At 37.4% G+C, this 17,332-nt stretch overlaps 1 protein-coding gene across 3 annotated transcripts in view; it reads right to left on the minus strand.

The window, feature by feature from the left end:
- Positions 1 to 17,332, minus strand: part of LOC119777092 (RNA-binding motif, single-stranded-interacting protein 3-like) — a 180,883-nt gene that overhangs the window by 11,982 nt on the left and 151,569 nt on the right. For 2 of the 3 annotated variants that reach the window (XM_038275880.1, XM_038275881.1), the window contains exons 7-10: positions 16,037 to 16,143; positions 12,570 to 12,613; positions 6,368 to 6,464; positions 4,337 to 4,387 (exon numbers count right to left, since the gene is read on the minus strand). In XM_038275880.1, coding sequence (XP_038131808.1) covers positions 4,337 to 4,387; positions 6,368 to 6,464; positions 12,570 to 12,613; positions 16,037 to 16,143 — 299 coding nt within the window. The remainder of the gene's footprint in view (positions 1 to 4,336; positions 4,388 to 6,367; positions 6,465 to 12,569; positions 12,614 to 16,036; positions 16,144 to 17,332) is intronic. The other variant, XM_038275882.1, reaches the window with a different exon arrangement.

Raw genomic sequence — 17,332 nt, forward strand, 5'->3', positions numbered from 1 at the left:
AGCTCCTGATGTCTGTGTGAGCAGGTGTTTATGTGCACGTGTGTGTACTTTCCTTCCAAAGCTGTCAAATGAAGATACAGCTCTGTTTGCTTGTGTTAATCCTAACCTCATCATGACCCATTAATTTAGCTCTTTTTACCTAAGTCCACCTAAGCACATTTGGCAGAGATAGAATCTACAGATTTCATGCAATGAAACTGCAAGAACACCAACTATATATTAGAGTGTTTATGGCAAAGTGGAAGCCTGCATAAATATGTCAGCCTAAATGTGTCAAGTGGCAAGCATCATTTATCAAAGTTAGCCGTTATAAACTGTGGTGCAGCAGAGAGAAATTGTTTGCTACCATAGGAGCTGCTGTCTCTTTTCCCCGTCTTGCTCCCTGATGCAGGTTTAACTTGTCTAGCGTTAGATCCAGGAAATACAATGACTAGCCTTCCCCCATGTACTCTCATAGGGATTTTGAGTATGCAGAGGCAGGGTTTTGGAACTGAAAGCACACAGCTCAGACATTCTTTTGCAGAAGTTGTTTTCTTTTCTTTGCTGTGATTTATTCCTTGTAATCCCTTCCTTCCCTCTTCTTTCTCTGAGCCTGTTTCTCTTTTCTTTACACTGTGACATCCACCGCTTTTGGTATTTTTTTTCTACCTCTACAAGCCCTCGCCCTCTTCTTTCTGTTATTTCTGTCTCTCTTCTTGCAAGTTTTAAGCTGTCATATCAAGCAGCCTGCCAAATAATAAGAAGGGACATGTGTTTTGAAAGTTGACTTACAGATGGGTATTATCCTTTTGCATGGACAGAATTTTGATCTAGCATAAGAGCAGAATGTTTTTTAGATGTGCAAAATAGATAAGAAGCAAAAGAGAGCTAGGAAACTGGGACAACAGGAATGGAGCAATAGAAGTCCTAGCATATTTAGACTGTTTAAAAGGCCAACAAAACATTAAATCTCCACCACATGGTTACCGATTCAAAAACAGAGCAGCTAAATATTAAAGTTATTGTGAACAGATTCAAGTCATGTTTGTGAATTACAATATGTTTCAGAGTCTATTCTGTAAGAATGAAGCTATTGAAAATAAACTTTAAGCAGGAAATACATTTTTTTTTAAATAAGTGAATATTTCTGTGTTCTATCCATCTGGTTTATGGATGAGAGGCAGGGTACACCCTGGACAGGTCGCCAGTCTGCCGCAGGGCATTATTTCTGTGTAAAAAATGTTGATTCGTCCAATTAATAATATATATATACACTATATTGCCAAAAGTATTTGCTCACCTGCCTTGACTCACATATGAGCTTAAGTGACATCCCGTTCCTAATCCATAGGGTTCAATATGACGTCGGTCCACCCTTTGCAGCTAGAACAGCTTCAACTCTTCTGGGAAGGCTGTCCACAAGGTTTAGGAGTGTGTTTATGGGAATTTTTGACCATTCTTCCAGAAGCGCATTTGTGAGGTCGCACACTGATGTTGGACGAGAAGGCCTGGCTCTCAGTCTCCGCTCTAATTCATCCCAAAGGTGTTCTATCGGGTTGAGGTCAGGACTCTGTGCAGGCCAGTCAAGTTCATCCACACCAGACTCTGTCATCCATGTCTTTATGGACCTTGCTTTGTGCACTGGTGCACAGTCATGTTGGAAGAGGAAGGGGCCAGCTCCAAACTGTTCCCACAAAGTTGGGAGCATGGAATTGTCCAAAATGTCTTGGTATGCTGAAGCATTCAGAGTTCCTTTCACTGGAACTAAGGGGCCAAGCCCAGCTCCTGAAAAACAACCTCACACCATAATCCCCCCTCCACCAAACTTTACACTTGGCACAATGCAGTCAGACAAGTACCGTTCTCCTGGCAACCGCCAAACCCAGACCCGTCCATCAGATTGCCAGATGGAGAAGCGCGATTCGTCACTCCAGAGAACGCGTCTCCACTGCTCTAGAGTCCAGTGGCGGCGTGCTTTACACCACCGCATCCGACGCTTTGCATTGCACTTGGTGATGTATGGCTTGGATGCAGCTGCTCGACCATGGAAACCCATTCCATGAAGCTCTCTGCGCACTGTTCTTGAGCTAATCTGAAGGCCACATGAAGTTTGGAGGTCTGTAGTGATTGACTCTGCAGAAAGTTGGCGACCTCTTCGCACTATGCACGTCAGCATCCGCTGACCCCGCTCCGTCAGTTTACGTGGCCTACCTCTTCGTGGCTGAGTTGCTGTCGTTCCCAAACACTTCCATTTTCTTATAATACAGCTGACAGTTGACTGTGGAATATTTAGGAGCGAGGAAATTTCACGACTGGATTTGTTGCACAGGTGGCATCCTATCACAGTTCCACGCTGGAATTCACTGAGCTCCTGAGAGCGACCCATTCTTTCACAAATGTTTGTAAAAACAGTCTGCATGCCTAGGTGCTTGAATTTATACACCTGTGGCCATGGAAGTGATTGGAACACCTGATTCCAATAATTTGGATGGGTGAGCAAATACTTTTGGCAATATAGTGTATATATATATATATATATATATATTTCAATCTGAATATAATTTACTGAATTGAAATTGATAGATAGTGAGTTGCTTTAGGCTGGACATTACAGAGTATCTATGACCGGAAATCCAATGTTAAAGTGAAAAGCACAGCTAAGAAATGTCTGAACCCTGGCAGATATGGATTAAAAGTGATCATATTCATTAATACTCATTCCACAAAGAAGTTGCACTAAATAAGCAATGAAGAAGCTTCAACCACTTTAAATAGTTTTTCTGACAGTATTTGTGCTGAGGTCACAGAGAGACAATCTACTGTAGCCTTGGTCAGAGGGTGTCCTTAAGTTCAAAACAGGTTTGGTCAGTCCAGTTTCTCCCAAACTGTGGACAGACAGATACCAAGATCTTTAACAGAGGATTAAACAGCTGTTGAAATCAGGACAGAATTGTTTACACAAGATTAAGGAAATTTCTCTTTAACTGTGCCGTTCATGTAAATATTTTTTCCCTAATTTCTAGATTTAGTGATCTTTTAACCTTTCCACACTTTTTAGAGGAAATCTGTCCTGCAATGCATCAAGAACCGTTGCACTGCTTACCAAAGCCAACAGTGTGCTTAAATTGTTATAATGAAAAAAACAAAAAAAATAAAATATTTATACCTAAATAAAAGATTTATTTCCACAAATAAGTTTTAATTTTTCCAGACTCTCTTTCTCCTTCTGCATCCTATTTTCTTCACTTTTACCTTTGAGTTTTTTTTTTTTTTTTCCATCTGAGGCCTCCAAGGTTACTGCAATGTGAATCTATTCTTCCAATGATTTTGTAATCCATTGGCCCCGCTGCACTGAACAGTAATCAGCTTGTGAGACGAGTACAGGCAGGACAACACTGTGCCTTCCTTCTCCCTCTAATTAAATACTGGACTCTGCTGCTTGAGTCAACAAGGGTACAGATTTTTTATTCCCTATGCTGCTGTAGAAATATATTACAGGACAGACTTTGGCTCAGACTTTATGCTGTGCTTAGAGAGAAGCCTTTGAGGGATCAGTTGTTTCTAACTAGTTGTTTCCAGTCCCTGGATAGCCAAAAGAAACAAAGCTCAGAGTTTGTATCAGGATATTGTGTAAATGATTAGTTTTAGAGCAGAAGAGGAAACCAGTAGTCTATAGTGTTTATTGACTATACGCCTACTCTCAGTGTCAATATATGAGTGTTTGTGTAAATCTATAGCAAGTGTGGGTGGGTTTTGCAACAACTTTCTTTAGTATTTTTGTTTTTAGGGAAAGCAATATCTCTCATATTTCTCACAGAAAAATGTATATAGACACAGGATTTAAAGTATTTGTGCAAATCAGTATGTGCAATTCCCTTTCAAACCAGCAGGGAGCAATGTTTTATAATTGATTTAAGAAGCAGCTCTGCTGAGCTTCCATCTGCTTGAAGGAAGCACATAACAGAGACACTGAAAAAGCAGAAGGGGGGTGAAATGTAAAGATGAAAAAAAAAGACTTAATATGAGTTAGTTTCTAGATCCTACAGTTAATTAAATCTTTCTAGCATCAGTTGTTTTCTTCGGACAGTGAATAATTGTCATAAGTGTAATTTTAATTTCTAAATTCTAAAGAAATGCTAAATAAAGATGAACCTCAATCTTAGAGTACACTAAGAAAGATTATCTTTTACTAGTGCTGAATTTGAAAAGTAAATGCTCATGTTTTCAACCCTGATAATAATGAAATGTAAGACAGACATAAAATAAAACATCAGTGCAAGCGGCAACTGAATGCAGAAAATGACTTGATATCAAATGATGAAAAATCAAAAGAAAAAGTATGCCTCTGAGGACTTACTGTAGGTTGCATAACATATTGTTGATGTGGCATCCATGATGTACTCTGGACCTACGCAGAGAAAAGAAATGGAGAAGAGAAAGCCGGAGGAGACAACAATTATATCAGATAACGGACTTGGAATTTGTAAGGATGGGAAGTAGGAGAAAAGAAAAGACATGACCAAAATTAAAGTGAATAATTAGGGAGAGGATGAGCAATAGGATGATGCAGAATGACAACCAAGAAATATGAAGGAAGAAGATTTTAGTAAACAGCTTCTAAATCCAAAATAAAAGGAAATTAATTTAGATGAGAAAACAAAAGAATGAAAGATTTAATCATTAGTCCCTGTGGCAGAACACGGCGGAAACAGAGGGTTTGCTGTACTTTAAGTTAAGCTGTAATTATGACAAGTTTGAAAGACCACAGAGAACAAAACTATCCAACAGTTACTGCTTCACAGTGAGGGTTACATCATCAAAGCTCTCTTGGTCACATATCACTACTTTCATCTTCTTCTGTTTCCAACAGCCCCTAAAGGCAACTCTGCCACATGTAAGATACAGTACAGTTTATAACTTTAGGAATATAATGCAAATGTTCATGTTGGCCTGTCAACAGTATGTGTGGGTCTGTGAGGAGGTAAAGCTGTGTTACGTACGCAGGTTTCCTTCTAGGTTTGCTTAAGGAAGCAGGAATTTTTGCTCTGCTGAATGTCGGCCTTTGCCTTTTTCCTTTGTTTTTTTTGTTGTTGTTTTTTTTTTCAAATCTAGGTGAGAGGAGGCTGTCCGCACAGAAACCTGTTTGATAAACTGTTAAACAAGAAACTGCTCAAGTTTGTGAAGAATCACAGATGGTTTGATGTGAGTACGTATAAAAGAGCAGTTTCAAAACACTGAAATAGAAATATAGAACAAATTAGAGCATATCTTGCAACACATGGCTTTCCTTTTTTCCATTCTTTCATTTATTAATTTTTTTGTGAATGATTCACCTGACTCTGTTTTAAAATGATCCATAACTGACCTGTCCTGTGTTCTATTGTCTGATTTATGCTATTTTGATTAAGGTTCTCTTGCAAGCCAATAACGCCTAAACAAAACAGCTGTATAATTATTAAGATTGAAATGCACAAAGATGAACTCTACTCACTAAATTGGTGAATTCTGAAGGCACTTGATTATGTTTGTACTTTACAGTAAAATTGGTTTAATAAAAATGCATGCCACACTTTTCAAAACTACTTTGTTACTGTGAGGCTAGTTAACAGTAACTGTTATTAAAATCTCTGCTTCTTTCTGTATGTCTGTTTCTGTCTCCCTTAACCCCAGTCATCCTTGGCAGATGGTTGCTCACACTGAGTCTGGTTCTGCTGGAGGTTTCTTCCTGTTAAAAGGTTTTTCCTCTCCACTGTCGCTATGTGCATGGTTGGTTTGAGGGATTACTGAAGAGTCAACCTCAAAATACAAGCAAAAATTGTTGCCGCAAGCTCATCCAGGAAGAAGCATGTCCTGCAAGTCACTGGCTGGATGCAATCAATTGGCTTTTCTAACGAATCTGGCTGTATTGTCTCTGTAAAATACCTTGAGACAACATGTGAATATATAAATGAGCTGACTTAAACTTGATCAACATTCACTACTCAATGTGTGACATGTTGCATTTAAACATAAATGTAATATGAAAATAGCTTTATGACGTAGGAATACATCTGCTAGACTCCATAACTCTACTATAGCTTTCCATTTTCTTGCAATAATCAATCACTAGGTTTAAAAATCTGATGTGAAGCACCAGCAACAATGAATAATAATTTAATTGTATGCATACAGTATAAGGCAGAAGAAGAGTTAACCTAAAGAGAACAGTGTGAAATCAATGGAGACTATGGAAGTCTATGCTGTAAAACAGGATTTATATGATTAGATTTTTATTTTTTATACTATTTCAATAAAAACTAAATAGTAAAACTGTAAAAATGCAGATTTCTTATGTTTTCCCTTAAAAATCCTAAATTTACTATAGCAAGACCCGGGAGGGTCAACCCACCTGATATGTGGAGACAGGGGAAGCAGCAATGAAGGGCGTGATTGATGTTTGTGCAATCATCCGATTGGTCGAGATGCTATAGGGTGAAGGGTAGAATCTAAGAAGCACAAAAACAAAATTGTAATAAATATTAATAACAAGTATGTGTCAAAGGTCTTTTTTATCTCTGCATCGTATTTGCACGATCGGTCCTTGTTCTACAAACTTTGCATAGCCTCGTGCAAAGGTGAAAGAAAGCTCCACTTTGTTTTCATCTACCCAGTGCATTTTAAGTCAACTCTGACAAAATGAATCAGACATCATCAAAGAAATCATGGAAACAGTAAATATTGCAGCTTCATTCTGAGTCAAACCATCAAAGTCATCTTAGAATGAAACTTGACACTGCATTTGAGAGCACATCATTCTACAAAGGAGACGGTTCTTTTGCCATGCATGATAATGAATTACCCCCCTAATGCGTTGGTGGGTGAAATCTTTCAATATTGCCCTTTATGTTTCCACCTACACAAACGGAGGATGAGCCGTATGTGTAACATCAGCTTTTTACACTCTGTTTATTCTTCAACCTACACCTTTATCTGCCCTTCTGAATATGTTCTTTTCCTCTTTGCTTGCTTTATTTTACCCTCATAACCCTGCAGCTGTACAATGCTGTGGCTCACAGTGCTTTATTTATCATTGTGTTTCTAGAGAGGACATGTTTCATCCGCCAGCCCATGTTGCTGTGCCCGATCGATCCTAAGGTGTCTGTTGGTTGAATAATGGTGCAAGGTAGGGAAGGCAAGAGAGATTTAGAGACAAAAGGAGAAACTCTCCTCTATGTGTCTCTGGCACTGTCACTTATAAATACATGTAAATGGTTTTTAACTTTCTGATTTAAAATAATAAATAAATAAAAAACACATGTCATAATCTCCATGGCTGCCTTTATTATTTGGCTTGAGTAAAAAAAATGAATACATTCATACACGACATTCAGACAATCTCCAAGGGTGTGGGGATTAAGCAGAAATAATGTTTTGGTTTTCATCTAAAAAGAGAGACTCCATAACAGGTATTCCCCAGTCCGGTTCTGGAGAGTTACCACCCTACAACCTTTAGATGCATCTCTTCTCCATCTGGTAAAGAGCCACTCAAGAGAGGCATCTAGTTCTAGGGTGGTGCTGTAGCTCTTAGGAGCTGGACTTGGGGACCCTTTGCTATAGAACCAGAGTCGGCCTCTATTGTATATTGCAGGATATTCTGGATTTTGATTTCAATCTGAAAAACTCACACGGAGAGAAAAGACAATCAGTAGAAAGAGTAGAAGACGAGTTGCGGATCGGAGGCCTTTTAAAAAAAACTTTGGATGCTGATTGGCTTTCGAGGAGGCGTGGTCCAAAGCTGATTGGCTGGGTCATAGGTAGGGGTGTGCAAAATAATAGTGATGATGATGCATCGTGATTCTAATTTTCGTGATCTACTGCATCGATTCTTGATGCCAAGAATCGATTATTAATTTAAAAAAATGAATAAATAAAATTGCATGAATGGTTGGTGAACATTAGCCAAAAACAAGTGTAATACAACTTCCAGTCCAGTAGATGTCGCTGCAAATGTGTTGACGCACGCTGCCTTGTGTCACAAGCATTTCCGGCTGCGGGATACTGTGCCGAGTCATTCAAAAACAAAACATGGAGGATAAAATATTGCAATGCATCGCAATAATTCAAGTATCGTGATGCATCGTGATAGAATCGCATCGTGGCCTGTGAATCGTGATTCGAATCGAATCGTGACTTCTTTGGCAATACCCACCCCTAGTCATAGGCGAATGAAGGCGAGTAATCAGTTTATTCACTTCCACCTAGACTACATATAGTGGAATCTGCAGAAATTCTCCCTCGTACCATTTATTCCTAATTTCCTCAGGCAGGATAAACTGTTCTGGACTTGTGATGACAAGACGGCACTGTCCGCATAAACGTACAGAATATTTAGTGGTTTTGTATATTCTGAGAAATGTTTTCTGGGTTTGTTTTGTGTCGTCAGAAAAGATCCAATGAAAGGGGTACAGAAAAGGATGAGGGCTATTTTCTATCTGACACAATATGGAGAAAAGTATTGTTGTTTGTGTAAGATAAATGCAAAGAGGAAACGTTTATCATGGCTAAAAGAAAAAACTTGGAAAAAAGTCTTGAGTGACAACTTGAATAATGTAGGGAACTGTTCTCAAATGGAGGAATTGGGAACGTTTGAAGTCTACAGTTTATCATTGATGTCAGAAAAAGCACAATCAAAAAGTTTGCCTCAAGGCTTACATTGATTAATCTTATTTAAAAAATAATACAAATTCTGAAACAGGATTCTGAAAAAAAAAAGTTATATATCAATAAAATATGTTAACTTTCAGCTAAACAAACAAACAAAAAACACTAAAACGAAAAAACCTAGATGTGAGTCATTCAATTGATTTCAAAAGGGCTGGACTGCATTTCACGGTCAAAAATTCTGAAAGAACAATGGATGAAGATGGCACTGAAAGTCTGGCAAATTTTCATATGAGTTGAAACAGTTGTTCTGTTTGCTGATGGTTTCAGAAGGCAAAAGTCTGCAAATGATTGTCACAAAGACTTAAAAAGAACATTTGATTTATATCAGTTTTTCTAGTTATCAATAAAAAAAATAAAAATAAAACTTAAAGTTGCTTTGTGTATTGTACATTATCAAATGGAGGTTTTCCAAAACCAGTGTCAGGTATGATTGAGAGTTTAAATGTTTTGGAGAAACTTGAAAATATAAAGTACATTATAAAATTGCAGCAATTAAGGCAGTGTACATTTGCTTTCAGACCTTCCATATTGACATTTCTCAGTAAACGCAGATTTAACCAAGATGGACCTGAAGCAGGAAACTTGTTTGCAGAGGTATTGATGATAAGAAAACAAACTCCAGTACTGATAAAGCCCTGACATGGATTCATCTTTTAGGCCATAATTAATATATGGCTTGTATTACAGATACTGCATTACTGTCACTGATGAATACAAATGAGGAACAGCGACTGGGTTATTCAATATAGCTCCCTGATTGTATTTATTGTATTTTCATCAGACTGATGGGTATTGAGAATAGGAAGTAGTAGGCAGAGGACAGATCCAAGGTTATTGATAGAGGCTATTAGCTTTGAGCAGCAAACTGTCAATGGGGACTCCAGCATAGCCACTTAAATATTGCAATAACCTAGCATGTAATGGTAAGCAGAATAAAAGGACCACACATCTGGAATGATCTGAGTATATAGTTGGGAATTTGGAGTTTTGAGAAATTTGTGAGTAGTGATACATTTCGTGATAAGGACCGTAGTGACTTTTCTACAAAGGAAATTGTTAGTGTTTGGGTCTAAAATTTTATCTCCAGCCTGGTCCTGCGGTGCCTCCCGTCATCCAGCAGGAGCCATAAGCAGGCACCGTCGCATCGGCAGCTACAGATGTTCTTCAACACAGAAGTATAAGAAGCTTTCCAGCCAGCACCTCTTTGCCAGAGGTTTAACCATTGCTGGCAGTCTCTAGCTAATCTGCCTCTGTATGCTTCCTAGAGCTCGTTTGACCCTGTGCTTTTGTCTCTCGGTTACCAAGTTCCTGAAACTCTATTCAGCTCAGTTCCTACCTCAGAGATAACCTGCAACATCCTCCGGTTAAAGCCTAAGCTGAATGTGTTTGAATCTATTCTGTTATCGTGCTCTGCTTGCCCTCCACCCAAAAAAAGTAAAAAAAAAAAAACAATCCACTGGACTTTGTTTCCAAGTGTTTCCATGCTCAGAATTTTGGATCAAACCAACCGCTTTGTTCACTGTGGAACACCCCCAAGCAGATTGCTTCTTCGAGAACTGTAAGACTGATCTTTATCAAAGCAAACATTCTCTTCAACCACAGCCCAAACTATTCAGCTTTCTCCAGATCCAAAATGTCGCCTTAAGCCAAGTGTCCATTTCCTGGATTTCCTGATCATTCTTCATCTTTTGTAAATAAACTTTTAAACTTTTCACCTGACTCCTGAGTGTGTTCTGCATGTGGGCTAAATCAATATGGAATATCATGACGGGGTGTTAACAAAGGCCTGCAGAGATACTCAATGGTTTAATGACTTAAGAAAAAAAAAAACAGACAATATACAGTCAAATGTAATCATTCATTGTCTGCGAGTTTTAGGAGAGTGCAGAGGTTACAAATATGGAAACCAAGGATACCCTCTTCATCATTTTGGGAGTTCCCAGTCCCTAGTCTATTCGCTAGCTGTTTCATTTCCCCCTCTGAGAGGGACTTGAAACCAAACTTTTATATGTGTAGGCATTCCAATGGGATGACTAAACCACCAATAATGACACCTAGCATCTTCTGCAAACTCCTCCTGGGTGAATTGCCTCATTCTCTCCTTAACCCTGAGTCTGGCTACTCAAAGTATGAAGCTCATTTCAGATTTTTTCACTTGAAATCTTGTTCTTTTTATTACAAACTGTATATCAGGACAACAGGTGAGGGTCAGAACAAATGTCAGTCCTTCAACATGAGTATGAACTTGCAGGGTACTTGAACATCACAACTGAAGAGAGATTACTTATGAGTCTGTCCTCAATGTCAAAGTAGTTTATGAAAATTTATGCTGTGACATGGGGATATGGAAGTACTTTTAATGGATCAATGTTTCTTGTACAACCAAAGCAAGAGCTGTGTCAGATGTCTTGACTACTATAATCCTACCCCCAATCCTGTTTGTGAAATTGATGGACTGGACAGAGAGGGATGTCTGATTGGGAAAATTTAGAGTCTTAACTTTTCTTTTTTTCTTTTTTTATTAAGAGTTAACTGGAGTGGTTCCAACAAAAATGTGTATAACCGAGGATGAGAGTCAGGTCTTTTAGGTCTAACGTTATGTTCCTCATGGAAAAAGGATGACACCTTCTGGGTCCAAGGGTTAGTCTATACCTATAGTGTTTGATTCATTTTTGGTTAAAAAAGGGGAAAACTCCAGAAAAAAAACAATTTGGCTGATATATCTCTTGTAATCCATACAAATAATGGCTTTATGTCCTTAAAACCAGCTGAATTCAGAGTGACTGACAAACCTGTAATCTATTCATACCCTTCCTCTATCCTTGGGCTGACTTTCATTCATTGCCTTTGCCCTCCTCCTAACCCTGTTCATCCCTCCATTTTTATTCAAAATCCTTCCCTCCCAACATTTTGCCTCTCTAATTAGCTACATTAGCATTTCACAGTCGTTTAGTGCTTTGCCGGAAGAAGCTTGGATGACCTCAGAAGAGAGGTCAGAGAGGGCTTAAACAGCCCTAAGTGCAAAGATGCTTGTGGATGAGCATGGTTTAATGCTTGCATATACTACAATTAAAGCAGCTGTTTGAACACAGAAAGCAAGAATGAATAGAAGACAGTATGAGTTAAAACATTGTTGATATGTCAAATGCCAAAAATTATTCTTTTAACCCTGGAGCATAAGGCTGAGTGGGCAGAACGGGGACTAATATTTAATATGGGACAAAAATGCAAAGACCAGCAAAAGGCTGATATAGTTGTGTAGTTGAGGAAATTATTAATGAAAGAAAAGGACAGCTGATGGAGCAGACAGGAAAAGAAAGGGAACATAGAGCTGGAAGCAAGCATCTCCTGAGAACAGTTCACCAGATGCCTTCCTAGCAGACATGACCAATCTCCAATTTCCTTCTCAAACTCTACACACCCTGCTCTCTGAGTTCAACCCATTTCTGCAGATAGCTAAGGTGACGAAAGTCTTGCAGCAAGACTGCAACACCGCCCAATATCACAATCTGCAATTAGAACTAACATGTCTGACAGCTGGTATGCAAAGGTGCATAAATAAATGCTCCATCTGCAAGAGTCAGAGCCAGATTGACAAGAAATGTGTGTCTTGCCAAACTGTTCTTCAGTGTGAGTACATAAACATGGAGACATACCTTCAAGTGCTTCTGCATATCACTTTTAATATTCAACTGACACATTTTGTACAGCTGTGAAGCTGTTTAATGAGCTTGACACTTCAGCATAAAAAAAAATCACTGACAGTGATAGTTCGTTTTAACCAAAGTATATTTTGCAGAACATTAAACTTAAAGGTAAAGATCACAAATGTCTTGTTATAAATACTAAATGTGCAATGTAATTAAAGAAGAAAACACGCAACCTACCCATTCTGCATTGCCGTTGGGTCGTAGGTTAACGCCATACCACTCTGTAGGAAAAAACAAACAGAAATAGATGTTGAGAAAACATACTAATGTGTTCTTTCTTTAAATTAAATTGACAAGAGAGGCACATAAGGTTATTCTAAAAATCTCGATTAAAAAGAAATGCAGATTTCAAATGCATATTTTTACATTTTTATTGTAATGGACTTTGTTATTTGTAGGGAAGCATTAAGACCACAGCCAAAAATAACACAGATTGCTCTGTAACTGATAGGTGTACATAAATACCCTTCTGAACAGATACCTGCTCCAGAAAGGCTGTTTTATATAACAAATAGCTGCTCTATGTATCCTTCTAACAAACAGGAGGTGCAGAAAGGAAAACCAAAAAAAAAATCAAATTTGGTCCAGTAAGGGCATCAACATATTTAGCAGTAGCTTCAAATAAACAAATTGTAAGAAAATTTATATTAAATATAAAATTCATTTTTACTTTGCAGTTAGAAATTACTAATCAATGTGTGATACAGCAGAGCGAGAAAACAACATTTAGAGCACAAAGGGATTACAGTGCTTTGCAAAATTAATTATGTATATTATGTCCCTTAATTTTTTAAAAACTGCAATTAGGATAATGGATCAAAAATTTGTAGAACCCAAATTTGGGACAATATTGGCTGCATTTCTGTCAGCTTTGCACATCTAGGGATTGGGATTTTGTCTTGTAAAAGCTAAGTTAGGCTGGATGGATAGTTCCTCAACATTAATTATAATACCTTATATTTATCCTAAACTGAAGTCAGGTCTGGACTTTGGCTGAACAATTCTGCTACATGAGAATATTTGGCTGGATTTCTTGCGTAATTTACCTGCTTAAAGATAAACCACTTCCCCCAGTCTCAAGTCTATTGCAACTTTAAACAGGTTTTATTCCAAAACTGTCCAGGATTTTGCTTGACCCTTCTTTCAATTAATTCCTATCAGCTCTGCTGTCCAATATAATAAGATCATGTTTTCTTTATCCACTGAGAGGCTTTTGGTGAACTGCAAATAGCAGTTCTTATGGTTTTGTTTTAACAGAGGCTTTATTTCTAACCACTGAAGGCAGGATTTGTAGAAAGCACATGTACTAGTATCTGAGCTGTTGATCCACTAAAATTGTCATGGTCTCTTTCCTACTTCTTTGATCCAAGCTTTATTTTTGTCTGTTAAAATTATAGGCTAATTTTCCAATGGTAAGTGTTCTTTTTATGACACAAACATCTTAATTACAATTAATTGATAATGTGTCAATAAAAAATGCTTTGAGAAAAGTAAAAAAAAAAACACGTACTGGCCAAGTGCAACAAAAACACTATTTTTTATTCTTTTTTTTTTTTTATCTTGAATATCAAAGATTCCCATTTATCAGTCAGGAATACAAGATTCAGCATTGTAGTTGAACTATAAATGTGTGGAGCATAAAATGTTCAACATAAAGATGCAGGGACTAGCAAGATAAAATAATAGTAATAAAAAAAAAAAAAGGATCAACAACCATATTGTTGATAATTTAATTGCAAAATTTGTCACTAAAGTGTCCTTACACTGCCTTAATAGCAAACATCGAATCATGTAACATGTCCAAAAAGATTGCTTTACAGAAAAAAGATATTAAAGGCTATAAATTTGACTTTTGCAACAAACCAGGTATCACTCCCTCACAACTGCATTATACTTTCCCTCCTCTCACCTACAGCAAAATCAGAGAATGTTTCGTCTGTTCCGAATGTGTGGTTCTTTTGACAGAAGTAAGTGATTGCATGTGTCTATAAAATGTTCTTTTATCCTTGTCTCAAGGCCATAATCTTTTCCAGATCAGCATGGGTTCAAGGAGACAAGTCTCCCTCAGCTGAGCATGATGGTGCAGCACCTCAAGCATCCCCAGTGTGAGATATATTTATTAGTCACTCTGGACTCTTTAACCAGAAATGGCTAAACAGCTAACAAGAAGCTTCAGGGCTAAGCAAGCTTTTTTCCGTATTGGAAAGCTAAAAAAATATGCATGAGATTTTGTTAGCGAACACACATAAATTTCACTTCCACATAATGAGTGAAAGAAGAAAAGGATATTAAACTCTACCAAAAAAAACCCAAAAACATTCAATATAAGCAAATGCAACATCCTCATCCATCAATTTGCTCTCATATATTAATGGACAAGTTTAAGTCTACATACAAAATGAATTTGCAGTCTGGTGTTACTTTATTCCACATCACCAATCTGCTCTTTCCTACCACTGTGCAGTGCAGCACTGTGTGTGTGGGTGGGGACATTATTTGACACCTTTTTCCCCGTTGTTCTCCAAATTAAAGCTCTAGCATTCAGGATCTAAATCTGAACTCCCTCTTTGTGCAGCAGTCAATCTGCTTTCAGTCCCCTGTTAAAATTTTTTATAAGAAGATAAGAAAGCTAAGAAGAAAACTGATAATGAATATGTTAGAAAACTGTCAAAATTAGGGAAATCTAATGACACCAAGCAATCGGTTAAAATTGACTTGTTTTTAATTTATATATATATATACTATATATAAATATATATATATATATATAGTATCATATAAAATATTTTACTATGTCATATTTTACTATGTCATATTTACTACCTTCCTTAACCTGGTCCCTTTTTAAATAAGTGAAACAATAAACTAATCAAGGAAGCCATTGTTTTATTGAGCTACTTTTAGAATTCCCCTTATTGGTTTTCAAAGTTTTTTGTGTGTTTTTTTTTTAACGAGTCTACTGACAAATTACCAGAAGAAGAGACCTCCATGACATTCTTTACAAAAAAACTGTTATAGGTTGAAAACTATTTCATAACATATTCTAAAATATATGTAAGCGATTGTGTTTATATAGTAGAATCATGGTCAGAAGAAATGACATTTTTGTTGCAGAGTTTAGACGTTTGCTGCCTTTAAAATATGAAAGGTTGCATTTTTCTGGTTTAAAACCATTATATGCATATCGAAACAATACAGTTATGCATGAAGTATTTCAACCATCTCCGTCTATTTCATTGTTGAGCTGTTTTTGTTGTTTGAGGCTTCCCATTTTTTCTTTGTTTTAACTGCACTGACCAAACCAGGACCGTCTTTTATCCCATCTTGTTTGCATCAATACTGAAATATTTAGTCGGTCGCAGAGATTTACAGATTATTGTTTGAATAATAACCCTGTGGCTTTTCGAATTATGATAAAGGTGTCACCTAAAACCGACTCAACATTTGAAAGCACTGGTGAAATTTTATCTTTATCATAAGAAATAAGAATGCTTTATTTTTGTGGAGCTGAAGGTTTAGACCTAAAAAGACAAAACGCAGCATTTGTGTTACAGCTTTTTTGACTCTCCTGAATGGGAAAAAGGTCCTGTCTTCAATTTTTAAGGCAAGCACATTTTAAAAATGTATAACAAGCTTCAGCTCACCTCTCCCTCTCTTGTCCATGGTCGACCATTCTGGGGATATTTAACCTGGCTCTGCCTCTTCTTCTGGCCTCCATCCGCAAACTTGCACAACAAAGGCTCTGCAGGAGCTACAGCAAAAATGGGTAGACAAAAACAAGAAAAACAAGAAAAAAAGAAAGGTTACTTATATTCATTGCAAGAAAAAGAAAAAGAATAGAGGTAAAAATTGAGTTTTATGCTGTGACTTAAAGCAAACATATAAATCAACTGGACCTGAAAACCCCACTCCTGCAGAGCATTTATCTATTGCACAGCTTTATCAAACCATCTGAACAACAGCCTTATCTCCACAGCTTCCACATCCCAGCTTTCTCGAAAACAGTCTTGACACTGAACCAGAGCCACAGGCTAATCATCAAAGAATAGTACGCATGGTAGCATGGTTCAAAACAAACCAAACAGTCATGCTCAGTACCCCAAATCATCCCCACACTTTGACCCCAGGGCGATGGGTGCAGATTACAACTGCTTCAAAGAAAACTCTGCATCTTTCTGGACCAGAGAAAGCAAAAATACTTGATTAGAAGTGTGATTAACAAAGTAAGATCCTTCATTAAACTGTAACTGAACTTTAGACTACTTGTTTCTGAATTTAGAGAAGCAATGTAAATATATTATTCAAATTGAAGGGCATATCTCAAGATGTTAAAAACAAGTCAGGGTAAATGGTAAGCCTGTTACAAAAACCACATGAATACTTCATTATTTTCTTTAATTGTAATTTACGATGCCTAAAAGGATCTGTCTGCACTTTGATAGGCCACCAATTTTTAGCTGATTTGAACTTAGTTAATGAAAGACAAATTTATTTGGACCAATGGGTTCGAACTTATCTTAACACCACAGGTTTTCTTAACAGCCAGACTGATGAATAAGGCTAATACTTATTATAAAAATCACTGACATTCCTGATGATGCCCCGAGGATGGTCAACAGTGGTTAAGTCTGTGCTGGAAATATAGTGAACCTTCAATTAGTTGTAGCTTTAATCGTAATCATCTTAAACAAGTGAAAAAATTCTGTAAAACTCGAGTCATCAAAAACTAGTTTGTACATTTCAGTACATTTCAAACCTAACAAGACACTTAGACACAGGCTAGTGCATCCTAAGGACAAAACCCCAAGACCAAATATGAGCGGAGTGGTGCATGCAGTTCAGTGCAGTGAGGAATGTTCTGATCTTTATATTGGAGAAATCAAACAACCTCTCCACAAATGGCCCAACACAGAAGAGCGACCTCCTCTGGACAAGACTCT

This window comes from Cyprinodon tularosa, unplaced genomic scaffold (genome assembly GCF_016077235.1).
Source record: "Cyprinodon tularosa strain WSP-4 unplaced genomic scaffold, ASM1607723v1 ctg98, whole genome shotgun sequence".
Taxonomy (NCBI): Eukaryota; Metazoa; Chordata; class Actinopteri; order Cyprinodontiformes; family Cyprinodontidae; genus Cyprinodon; species Cyprinodon tularosa.